The 13,539-nt window shown below is 35.4% G+C and overlaps 1 protein-coding gene across 3 annotated transcripts in view; it reads left to right on the top strand.

The window, feature by feature from the left end:
* The window catches only part of LOC137047349 (RAS guanyl-releasing protein 2), a 66,337-nt gene extending 53,826 nt beyond the window's left edge, over window positions 1–12,511 (top strand). For all 3 annotated transcript variants that reach the window (XM_067425148.1, XM_067425060.1, XM_067425002.1), the window contains 5 exons: window positions 267–408; window positions 1,497–1,533; window positions 9,719–9,877; window positions 10,331–10,393; window positions 10,533–12,511. In XM_067425148.1, coding sequence (XP_067281249.1) covers window positions 267–408; window positions 1,497–1,533; window positions 9,719–9,877; window positions 10,331–10,389 — 397 coding nt within the window. In that variant the 3' untranslated portion in view covers window positions 10,390–10,393; window positions 10,533–12,511. The remainder of the gene's footprint in view (window positions 1–266; window positions 409–1,496; window positions 1,534–9,718; window positions 9,878–10,330; window positions 10,394–10,532) is intronic.
* Window positions 12,512–13,539: the final 1,028 nt, after the last annotated feature.

Here is a 13,539-nt window from a genome sequence, read left to right as displayed (position 1 = left end):
TTCCAGAAATGTTTCCAAATATGGTATATGTCTGACTAAGCCATATGATTTATTATTATAGCCATAACTAAGCCTGCAGTTCATAGGCAGGCAGCATGAGTTATTGGGCCTCTTCCCTTGTGATGTGCATGAAGCACCTTTACCATGGAAGCTGATCTGTTATGAGGAAAGATGCCCATAAACACAGTTTGTGCTGTTTGGATCTTGTTGGCTGTTTCTGAGTTTGTTTTTCTCTCTCATGATCTGTTTGTCTCCATCTATATTAGGGATGGAAAGATCAGCAGGGAGGAGATGATAGATTATTTTATGAAGGCCAGTTCTTTGCTCAATTGTAAAATGGGCTTCATACACACCTTTATAGAGACTACATACGTGAAACCCACCTTCTGCGAACACTGCACTGGCTTTGTAAGTATCAAATGCTCATTCAATCATATAGAAAATAATAGATTCATGTTTTTTTAAGTGCCCCTCATTATGCTTTTTTCGGACATTACTTTTCTTGTAGTGTGTAATATAGTCTGATTGTGAATGTAAAAGGTCTGCAAAGATCAAAGATTAAGATCAAAGCGGAGGATAAATGTCATTTAAAAGTTATTGTCTCCCAAAAGAAAGAACCGATTCTAAATTTCCTGAAATTAGTCATCAACAATTTCAGTCTTACTTCCTGTAGTTACCTTAGCAGGATTGTAACAAATTTGCTTTATGTCTGTGGTCTTCATTGGCTGTCCGCGAACAATATATACTTTTACCGCCCTCAAACACTGTAGTTGTAGCTGAGGCCTGAAACGCTGTTTTTTGTGCTACGAAAGCAAATCGACTTAGCATGCTAACACCATCATTGCTGTTTGTATCACTTTGTATCAAGTTCCGAGGAAGTCTCCAGAGCTAAAATTCAGATACACAAGTGACTGGGCCATCTGACAAATAAGAGCAGAGAAGGTTAGCGGAAAGAGGGGCTTAGAGAGACCAGATCCATAAACTATTTCAGACACTGTGAGAAAAGAGATGATGCTACAATGGATGTGAAGAAGAAAATGTTTTTTGACCTTAGAGGCATGTAAACCTATTGGAGAAGACCTCCAATACAAAATTAGGAACCTATATAATAGCATAATATGGGGCACTTTAATTATTGCTTAGTGTGTTTTCTAAAACAGACATTTTTAGAAATCTATCTGAGCACATTTGACTTTGATCTGTTGGTTTATTTATAGCATGGTGTGGTGTGTAGCTGTGTATTGAATTCTGTACCCCAGTCCCTTCCATTGTGTGTATGTGTGGTACTTTCAGATCTACCTGTGTGTGTGGCCTCTGATGTTGTGTGTTTGTGATGTTTGGGCTTTCCCTTTCATCTATTGTTTTCCTGCTGTGATTCTCATTCTCTCTTGATCTTAGTCCCTCCCTCTTTTCTTCTCTGTACTATTTTCAGCATCCTTTCTGCACCTCTCTTTTTCTTCAAAAATAACTTTAATATGTATATCCCTCTTTTTAAGATATGGGGCTTTTATAAACAAGGATACAAATGCAAAGGTAAGAGAAAGCTGTGTGTGTGTGTGTGTGTGTGTGTGTGTGTGTGTGTGTGTGTGTGTGTGTGTGTGTGTGTGTGTGTGTGTGTGTGTGTGTGTGTGTGTTTTATACATTTCTGAAAACATTACCAATTCCTTTACCCATTCAGACAAGGTCAATAGGAGATAATATAGATAGTTGCTCTTTTCAGTGCAGTAGACTCTTTGCTTTCATGTAACACTATCCCAAGGTTTAATTTTGTGCTTCATTTTCTCATAAAACTGCGCTGCATTGAAAGTTAGGGTGGCCGGTGAATCTAAATGCGGAAAACGTTTGTGGTTGTGGTCCATTATTGGACTGGAGCTTTTGAGTTTCATAAAGGATGCAAAAGCACTATAGATTTATTATAAAAGCAGCCCATATTACTTCGGAAGTCATAGAGATAGATTTGGATGAGAAACAGACTTACATTTAAGATGTAAACTCCACGAGTCAGTGAGTTTAATTTAAAAAAAACGATTCTTTGAACAAATAAGTCAGATCAGTTTTGTGGAAATCACAAAACAAAATGAACAACAAATTGTCCCTGCTTTTGATATATAATCACTGATGATATTCGGTTTTGATGAGGGAAAAAAAACTATACAAGGGAAGATTAGAACCAAGAACCTCTGACAAGCTTAACAAAAATTGGACCACTAGGCCATTAAAGAACAAACAAATTTTGCGAATCTATGCATTTATTCACGTAAAAAATCTCAGCACTAACAATATATTGTGTTTAGATGCAATAATAAAACTAGCACATAAATATGAGTTCTATACACTGTAAAAAAAAATTGGTTGTTTTTTTGTTGGTTTAACTTAAAGGGGTACTTCAGCGCTGGGAAGATGAATCTGTATTTAAACTGGGTCATCAATGCAGTAGAAATGTGAAATTATTTTTCAATTTGGTGCCTTCTAGACTGAGAAAAGACACAAAATGTATTTTTGTCCCATGGGGATGAAAGACTACAATTCCCAGAATGCTTCGCTGCCCTGTGCCATTCCCAACGCCACCTACTTGATTACAGTGACTGAGTTAGAGGAGACACTACAATTAAAAACTGAACGTGTCTGTTCAATATAATGAGTGAGTCACCGCGCGAGTATCACAGCACTGAGCACTAACTGCACGAGTGATGAGAGCTGAGGTAATCGCGACTACACTCGCGGCATACATTCACAACGCGAGTTCAGTCTGGCGCGTTTCAGTTCATGCCTTTACAAGCTTAACTTTCATAGAAATTAATTTGAGAAGTTAAAAGACTTACATTGCTCACCATAGCTCCGTTTAAATGAGTGCCTGTAGCTGCCAGCTGAGCTCTCCCTGCAAGCTGAGTGTTATATCTCCCCTCCCCCATGCGCGGATTCAAAACATGCGGAAATGGCTCCCTCTGCTCGCTGTAGTCTTTAGCCTTTGGGCAAACATTCCTCCTATGATGCAAAAATCGTCAATTTGCATCATAGGAGGAATTTTTCCAGAAATAAAATGCATAAATCTCTTGTCTCAGGGAGATATGAGGGGGAAAAGCACAATAATTTGAATATACTCCAGGGTTTCTACTGATACAAAGCCATATGCTAATCCCTGAAGTAACCCTTTAAAGTAAGTAACCTGGTTGCCTTAATTTTGAGTTTATTGAAATTAAAAATTTAAGTTGATACAATGAAGGAAATTTGTTTAATAAATAGAAACTCAAAATATTATTGTATCTGAACCACATAAAAAATGTGATAAATCATGAAAATAGCACTATTTGGCATGTTTCACTGCGTCATCAGAAATAAAACACACACAATTACCCAATATGCTTACTAAATCTTTTAATAATATTTTAATAAAGGTTGTTGAATCTCAAAAAATTGTCATTGTATTAACTCAATTTTATTTCAATGAACTCAAAATTTTAAGGCAACCAGGTAACTTTTTTTCTAAATAATTTTTTACAGTGTATTTCTGCAATTTCTGCAATTGTACATATTTTACATCTGAAGTAGCATTGTATTAGCAATGCTATATCATACCACCCTCACACACACCTGTGTTACGCCTCTGGCTATTTGTAGTTGTTAGGATTTTCAATACTTTATGACCAAAATGTCTGTTTATTCCTCACACAATGCTATTGCAGGACTTTTAGGATTATATCACAAAGTCATATGAACTGCTTTTATTCTACATTTATGCTACTTTATCTTTTTTTTAAGCTTAAAAAATCTGTATCCCCATTTTCGGCCCCCTTTGAAGCAGGACCAGATCGAAAATGATGATTAAAATATCAATCATATTTAATAATATTTATATATAAATCATAGTTAATATTAGAAATATCATTGACATCATATGGCACTTTGGATAAGAAACTATAATTTTGTTTTATTATTTTTGAAAAAAGTATTTTTCATTTTAATATAAGGAAAGGCTGGCACAATCCAGGCACAATCCCATGAGAATGTTGTGGACAAGTGAAATGTGTGGCTGTTTTTGAGGACGCTATCCTAGGTAGTACTGTCTGTATTGCCAGGATGGTTCTGTTTGGTTCTTTGTAATTATTATAAATAACAATTAATAAATTGTGAGAAAATGTGAGAGAATTATTGAGTAAGAGTAAAGTTTATCTCTAAATGCTGCAATTTAACTTGGCCAAGTTATTTTGTGTAGCCTACTTAAAGGTGTTATTCCATTTTTTTATGCTGTTTTGTTTCTTATGTCAACTTATGACATTTGTGTGGTTTTTACATCCAAAAACATCATAATGAATAAGTAATAGGCAGTGGTGGAAAGAGTACTGAAAAAGTATACTCAAGTAGAAGTACTGTTACTTGTGAAAAAAAAAATGTAGTTCTAGTAGAGTAAAAGTACCTGTTCTAAATAATAAAAGTAGCCCTTTTAAAAGTACTCAAGAGTAGTGAGTATTATGCCATGAATGTTATTCTTATACCCTGAAAAAATTAAAAATCTAGCTTACTCTTTTATGGATGATTCTCAGTAAGAACAAAAAACATGAGATCACCTACGACTATTTATTTTTTATTTTTGACTGATTGCACAAAAAATATAGCATATGTAATATTTGAAAAAAGCATAATCTGGTAACATTTATGACGACAATGCTTTGGAGGTTTTCTTGTGGTTAAAAAAGATTGCAAAGCATTGTACATTACCAATGTTACATAAAAAAACAGTTCTTTCTTTTTAAGGCGATTTTATTGTACTGTTTTAATTTCAATGGATGTTTTCTCTTTAAAAAAAAAAACACTTAAGAATCAGAATCGAGTAACTCACAATGTTCACCACTGATTATTTTACCTTGCAATTAAAAAAAAAATCTGATGTTTTATAAAAGTTTTTTGCTACATATATGGACTACAGATCTGAGAATGCCTTACATTAAAATATGCACTTCAATAAGCTGACAGAAAGCAGGTTAATACGTTTACATATTAAAACAGAATCGATGTAAGGGACAAAAATCTAGCAGTGACGATCGGTTAATGTCTAATGCACTTTAAAGCCTGGCACAGACAAGCTAAATGTTCCAGCAGATGGCACTGCAAGCTTGTGCAGCGCTAACGGAGTGCGTGTTTCAGAAAATGTAATATTCTGCAGTCAATCTTTAGTAATTGTAAAGGCAATTTTTAGATTTCAGTCATCAGTAACCAACAACAACCCCCTTTCATAAAGCGCCTCTCACTCTAGGCTGGTCTCTGTGGTTGATTTGATGGAAGTCACACGTGTGACGCATGGAGAGACACAGGACTGATTTGACTTAGCCAATTACGTTGACAGGAGAAAAATAAACATAATGTAGCGACGGCAGGTTTAGGGAAAATAGCACAGTAAAAGTACAGATACAGCACTTAAAATGTACTCAAGTAAAAGTAAAAGTGCAACTACTTAAAAAGGTACAATTCCTGAGAAAATCTACTAAATTACAGTAATGAGTATTTGTAATTTGTTATTTTACACCAATGGTAATAGGCTATTTTCTACACTGCTTTTAAATCTCTCTTCTGCAACGCTCTGTTTTTATGGGTGTGCTGCACTGGAGACTTTGAAGTAAATGCAAGTGTTGCCACAGTTACTTTGAAAAAGTAATCTGATTACTGATTACTCCTTTAAAAAGTAAATTAATTACTTTACAGATTACTTGATTTTAAAAGTAACTAAGTAAGATTAGAAGTTACTTTATTAGTTACATTTAGCAGTTGCTGACAACATCACTGCCGCCTCAACATAGAAATGACAACCGTTTTTGCCAACACTCACTTTATTTGAAGTAAATTTTTAACAGTAATGTCAACAATGTATCTCCTGACATTTTAAGTTAAAATTAAAAAATATTTCCTGAAAAAATACTCTCCCCGAGATGCAAGAAGAAAGCAAATGTATATATATATAATTTTTTTTTTTTACTAAGTAAATTGACTAAAATAGTAACTCAAAGTCATTTGTATAAATTACTTTAATCTGATTGCTGGTTTGGAAATAGTAACACGTTAAATTACTCGTTACTGGAAAAAAGAAGTCAGATTAGAGTAACGCGTTACTAGTAACCCCATGGCTAGGATTGGATAATATTTGCATATTTAATGAGCTTAAGCTCCCCTGTGTCAGTACATGTGGGAATTGTTTTAAAAAGTGTGGGAAAACAGCAAATGGAATGAATCGCCAAACAAACAAATAAACACAATGATTTATCCTCTCATCCACCCGCAATTGATTGGAATGTTTTTTATTACTTGGCCCACCTTATCGGTGGATATAAATGCAAACTGTACGCACACACAAGCCTCACTGCAGAGTCAAAATCAGCATGTTCAAAACTTCTGCGATTGTATTTTTCCTTCAAATATCAAGTCGAGAGTAAACAATGCACAACAAGAAAGGAATGTTATTTCACTATTTAAGAAAGCCCGTTGGCAGGCTGGGCTTTTGGTAGCCCATCTGGAAATATAAAGTTCATCCATTCATTCGTAAAATTGTAATCTGAAAGATGCTTGTGTGGTATGTTATTTGCTTAGAAGTTGGATCCAGTTTAGCTCTTTGTAGGCCTATGTCATGTCAGGCACGAGTCGGTGGGCGAGGCTACAGAATCCGGTGTTATTCTTTTTTAGTTGAGGTGGTGCTTTACCTTGGTTTCAATAAAAGCTTTTCTTTGACTAACAAGGAAGTTTGCAGTTCTGAAACTTACAGGATATTCTTATATCACCTTGACCTTTTATATATCAAAAGGGAAAGTTGATTTCTCAATTCAGGACCCCTTTAAATTGTGAATTGTGGCTATTATTTTTAGTACACTTTAGTTAAAAAAGTTCTCAGATGAAGAGAAAAAACAACAACATTTGTGTCTCATATTCATATGGCTTCATCTCTGCAGTTTACGTGGTCTATTTTGAGGAGGCGGTACTGCACATAGTGTTTGTGTGAGTGAAAAGCGAATCATGCAACATGGCCAAAATAGAAGTGTAAAAAGTACAGGATATGGAAGAAATGAAAAAAAATTCTTCTCTTTTTTGTTCCGTTTTTGTCACACTTGTAGTGTTTTAGTTCTTGTCATTTAAATGTATAAAAAAAAAGAGCTTTTTCTTCTCTCTTTAGATCCAAACGTCAACTCTCCTCTATCAGTTTTTTGACTCCATTAATCCTTTACTGTCTCGCAGTTTCTCTCCCTGTTTTTTTCAGCTCTGTTGTTAAAAAGAAGTACACTTTGGCATACTTTTAAAAAGAGAACTTTTAATTATTTTCTTTAAAAGAATATACTTATGGGCGAACTGAATGTTTTTGTCACTTAAATAGAACTTTAAGTCGAAATAAATCTTTATATGTAATTTCATAATTGCTTCTATTGTTATTTAAATACAGTTAAAGTGTACTGCTGAATTTACAGACAAGTATTTATGATAAACTAAAATATACTTTGTCATTTCTATTAAAACGCGTCTTTAATGTATTGAAATATATTAGTAATTACTAGGGCCGGGAATTTAACGCGTTAATTAAGATTAATTAATTACGTGATTTAACGCGTTAATTAATTACGCAAAAAAAAAAAAATTAACCACACTTATTTTTGCACCGCGGAACGTTTTTCAATGAATGAGTTTCGACGGACCGATTATACTGGAACACCAACTAGCGCTCCGGAGTCACGACAACAACAAACCATGGGCGCGTCTCAATCAGCTCCCTAGTTCAGTAGTCAGGGCACTGATCAGGGAGTCAGCCCATTGACTTATGTCCTGATCAGTGCCCTGACTACTGAACTAGGGAGCTGATTGAGACGCAGGGCATGAGTGAACATGAACGAAGAAGCTGATGAGACTGCTTTGCTTGGCCCCGTGGATGGGAAATTTTGTTTTAACAAACGAAAGAATGGAAGCGTCGTCAAGAGCATGGTTGTGTGCAAGCTATACAACAAGGAATTCGCGTATCACTGCAGCACATCGAGCCTCAAATACCACAAATATGCTTTTGCTACACTTAATGGCAAACATTGCGCTGGTCTGCTGGACTGAAATAAATAACCAATATTTTGTTGATTAAGCTTATGTATTCAGTCATTATTCAATGGTATACTAAAAATACATGTGAAAAATTACTTCTCATTGTTCTCAGGTCAAATATTTATATGCAATTAAAATGCGATTAATTTCAATTAATTAATTACAAAGCCTCTAATTAATTAGATTATTTTTTTTAATCGAGTCCCAGCCCTAGTAATTACATATTTGTAATTTGTAAAATATATTAACCTTAAAGGGTTAGTTCACCCAAAAATGTAATTGATGTCATTAATGACTCACCCTAATGTTGTTCCACACCCGTATATTTAGTCCAAGAGCGTATCCAAGTGTATGCACACTATACTGTCCAGGTCCAGAAAGGGAATAACAACATAATTAAAGTAGCGAAGCATCCAAAATACATTTTGGTTTAAAAATAACAAAAACTACGACTTTATTCAGCATTGTCTTCTATTCCGCATAAGAGAAGACAATAATTATGCATAATTACACACAACCCTAAACCAACCCCCATTTCTAACAGTAACCCTATAGTAAGTACATGTAGTTAACACTGAAACCTTCATATAAAGGGTTACACTTTATTTTAAGGTGTCGTTGTTACAGTGTAATTATACATTTAAAGGAAGTGTATGTAAGATTGTGGCCAAAAAAGGTACTGCATGTACCCTTCTCTCCCCTCTCCCTGACTCGAGGTTGCCAGATAGGCTGCAGGATTCAACAGGAACATAGCTTTAGCTGTGGTAACTGGGCTTCCGGGTTGCCAGATCTGCTCTAAACACTACTGACTTCGTGATTGATAGATAGGTGGAGGGTGGAGCTTCAGGCCAAAACACAACATGACAATATGTCAACATCAGTTGAGGGCTGCAACAACAACTTTTAAATGACAATATCCTGGCCGGACTACTGTTGTCAGTGATATAAGTATTTGAAATTAACATGATTTCTTAATGTCTAGTGACATATCATGGCCATTTTAGGATTAAATGAAATACATTTCTTACATACAGTTCCTTTAAGTACTGAGTAATATTAATTAACTACATGGACTTGGGTTTAGGGCTCTTTGCATGTATCTATGCATAATTTTTAGTTATTACTATAGTAACACCATATTAGTATAATGTGTAACAAGGACAAAGATGTTAACAAAAGTGTTAACAATCATTATTAAAACAATGATTTAAAATGTACTTTTAGAGTAATACTTTTAATTTGACAGAATTACAAACTTCACTTAATTGTGTTAAGAAACATCATGAAAGTGTACTCGCTTTCTATCTTTAAATATAGTTAACTAGCCTTTTATTTCATAAATATAATATTATCTGCTAGTAGTTTTTTTTATTATACTTGTAAGATTTTAAATACACCACAAGTGCACACTTCTTTTACACAAGGGCTAGACTTTTCACCTTTGTCCACCAACCAAGTATTAACACTTACACTCACTTACACACACTCTCTCTCTCTCTCTCTCTCTCTCTCTCTCTCTCTCTCTCTCTCTCTCTCTCTCTCTCTCTCTCTCTCTCTCTCTCTCTCTCTCTCTCTCTCTCTCTCTCTCTCTCTCTCTCTCTCTCTCTCTCTCTCTCTCTCTCTCTCTCTCTCTCTCTCTCTCTCTCTCTCTCTCTCTCAGTTTGTGGGGTGAACTGTCATAAAGCATGTCATGGACGTCTGACAGTTGAATGCCGTAAAAGAACGAAGAGCATCAGTCATGAGACACCACCGTCATTACAGTCTAGATCCTACAGCTTTCCTCTGTCCAGTAATGCACAATCAAACCTGCAAAACACAGGTACACAATGTTCTCCCACACAATGGACATAATTGCAGAACTTAGACACGGAAGCTTAAAAATAAGATAGTGACTTTTTATCTCACAACTCTGACTTTTTTCCCCCATGCGATTGCAAGCATACATTTCACAATTCTTAGGTTATAACTTGCAATTCAGACTTTTGCCTCAGAGATAGGAACTCGCAATCGCGAATTACTGATAGCTCCTCGTTGGCCGTCTCTGAGATAATATCCCTCTTCGACTGCTCACCTTGGGCGATACTGAACAGGAGGGACCTTCTGTCTCAAACATACAGGGACATTATTTCATCCCGGCCCGAGTTGTAGGAAAAAAAGTCAGAATTGTGAGATGTAACAATTACTTTTTTTTCCATGGCAGAAGCTTTCGATCTTATATTAGCTGTTTACTAAACTATCTCTGTCTATTTTTTGCTTATTCTTCGGTTTTCAGTCATCACAGAAGAGGATGTTGAGGCAGCTGAACAGGGTGTATTTGACTGTCACCTTTAAACTGGTAAGCCAACATTTTGCTTGACTAATCACTACATAAAAATATTTCTCATTACATAAAAATATTTATATTATGCTAATTATCGAACATTACACATTATATTGTATTGTTAACTCACTATTGTTTCCTGTATGACGTGCAGATGTCTGACTACACGAATGGTCAGCATGTCAACAAGAATTCTTGTATTGGGGCAAATTTCTTCCAATCACACCCTCACCGCAACAATGTTGAAGAAAAAAAGAGCTGATCAGAAATTTGGGGATTGACTGTGTTCACTATCACAGCCTTACACACATCATGAGATATGCTGCTATCTGCTGGATTGAAGCTGCAACTGCTGACTAGATTAATCACATCTTCCAATTTAAGGCTGAATGTAATGGTAAACATATCTCAAAATCTCAAGAATATTTGTAGGATTTATCATTAAGTTGTATTTTTACCAGGCTCCTGCCTTGTTATTTAACTTTATAAATATTTAAAAAAAAAATGAAATGAAAAGCAAAGAAAATAACTGATGAAAGAGAATGGGAAAATTTCTGTCATTTATCATAACCTTAATGATGAGTAAGTTCCTTCGGTTACCATGTTTCGATAAACAGAAATGTACATTTTGAAATGTACATTCAATGAAAGTAATGAGATCTTATAACATCACCAAATCAGTTCTGTGTAAACTTAAGGTGACATATATCTGGTGTATGTGTTTACATGTTTGCACCTGAAATATAGTTGATAATATGCAACCAGCTGTAATGTTCTTTAAATCTTTGGGGGAAAAAATCCCAGTTAATTTATCTTGAGAACGTTAACGTCGTTAACTGCATTAAATACATAGTCATAGATGTTCCAGCTGTAACTGGTGGATCAAAACATTTGTCATCCATGTTGAATGTAAGCTGTCATAAAAAGGTAAAAAAAAAAAAAAAAAATTCCAGACGCAAAAGCCTCTAAAAGCCACTTTGGTCAAAATTTGAGATAATGATACTGAGTGAATGCACTCCGCAAGAAGTAAACGTTCATAAAATACTTTTACATCAAATCCAATAAATTCCAGCCTCCACCCATTCAGAAGTACCGGTACTTGGGTAGAAAACTATACAAGGAATCCTGACTAAAATGCTTATTTTAAAGAAAAACGTCAGATGTATTAAGAGGCTTTTGCATCTTTATATATATATAAAGACAGTCATATAGAATTACATTGAAATGCCCTCCTTTCACACATTGTACATGAACAGGATTTTTCAGGACAAATCATTTCTGTGGAGCTATTCACACCAAAAAATGTATTCACTTGTGTCATTTATTTTTTCTTCACTTGGGAAAGGAACATGTCCAGAGCCTTTTCCCTCTGCATAGCTGAGCATTAAACATGAACTGATAAAGAATTTGAATTATTCAAATATCGTTGTGTGGATGTAACATGGCATGCTGAATGGTTACATGGTTTTAATAACCCATCAACTGTATGATCTCAAATCAGCTGTGTTGAGCGCATGCAGGATGGATGCACGTTTGCATACTAAAATCATTAGAAATAAAACTATAAATCGGAAAATTAAATCTTAATGAGGAAATACTCAAAATATAGTTTAATTTGATTATGATTACATAGTAGTTTTGTGGTTGAAAGATGTAAAACATCCCTTTAAAAAAAAAAAAAAAAAAAAAAGGTTATTTTGCTGTTTCGCAACACTATAGGGCCATATTTCACATGTTAGAATATCCTGTTCTCTCTCTTTTTTAATATGTTGTAGCAGTTGCTGTTAAGATGAGATTTGCAAAATTCTTCCAATTATCTGAGAAAGTGTAGTCTGGAAAATCTGACTCTTATGTGACATTAGGCATGTAACTCATGTATTGTATGCATGCTAACTGATGTTCTTTTTAAATATGTTGTTTTGTTAAATGTTTTGTTTTTATATGAACAGGAAGATCTGAGAATGCATTTTACATTTAAGTAAATCTGTCGTGTTGCCTACTGAAATATTGCTTGTTCTGTAATACAAATGAGGATTTTTCCTTGGTGATAATTGAATGTATTTTTCTCATGCAACTACCTTTTAATGTGCAGTTCTGTAGGAATGAAAAAATAAATAATGCTATATCAAAATATCTATGAGTGACAAAATTACATGAACCTCTCTACCCTTCTTTTCTACTGAAACCAGAGTCTACCTGTAGTCAGCAAAACTCACATTTGCACTAATATGATTTTTTTTTAAGTTACAGCACCCCCTAATATTGGTAATGTATTAAAAGGATTAGGGATAGTTCACTGATGTTACAGATGTTACAAACTTGTATAAAGGGTTATAGTGCTTGCAGAACACTAAAGACATTCTAAAAATATACAGGTTTATAACAGGTTTAAGAACTCTTTGTATTAAAAAAAAAAACACTGAATGTTAAAATACAATAATAAAATGCACCAAAAATGTATAAAAGTAAAATTTTCAAACATATTAAAGTGAAAAAGAATTAGGCTATAAAGAACGTCTCGGTTATGACTGAAACCTAGTTCCCTGAAGGGGAACGAGACCCTGCGTCACCGCAGTGGGACGCCTCTGCGTGATTGTGTCGTGAAGCACATGTGCCATCAGTCCAATAGAGAGATGGAACGTCATAGGCGGGTGACATCATAGACCCGGGAACTATAAAGCAAGCCAGCAAACACATGCCGTTAGCTTCTGAAAAAAGTCGAAACAAGGTGCTTGTGGGTATGCAAGGAGTATGGCAGGGTGACAGCGTCTCGTTCCCCTTCAGGAAACTAAGGTTACAGTCGTAACAAAGACATTCCCTATCATGGGAACTCGAGCTGCGTCACTGCATTGGGAACAGGAATACCCACGTCCCCATACAAGTCTGGATGCCCGCATGTGGCATGATACTAAGAGGCAAGCACCCGAGACCCCGGAGTAGCATTTATATCAAGTTCGTAGAACCTGATGAAAGTATGTGGCTAAAGACCATCCCGCCGCATCAAAAACGTCTTGCAGGGAAGCCCCTGCTAAAAGTGCCTGAGAGGCGGCCATACTCCTAATGGAGTGAGACCAAACAGCCAAGAGAGAAGGTTGTCCGGCCCCCACATAAGCAAGTGAGATAGTTTCGACCACCCACTTGCTCATTCTCTGCTTTGAGAC

Source organism: Pseudorasbora parva, chromosome 1 (genome assembly GCF_024679245.1).
Source record: "Pseudorasbora parva isolate DD20220531a chromosome 1, ASM2467924v1, whole genome shotgun sequence".
Lineage (NCBI taxonomy): Eukaryota > Metazoa > Chordata > Actinopteri > Cypriniformes > Gobionidae > Pseudorasbora > Pseudorasbora parva.
This window is presented reverse-complemented; position numbering and strand designations above follow the sequence as displayed.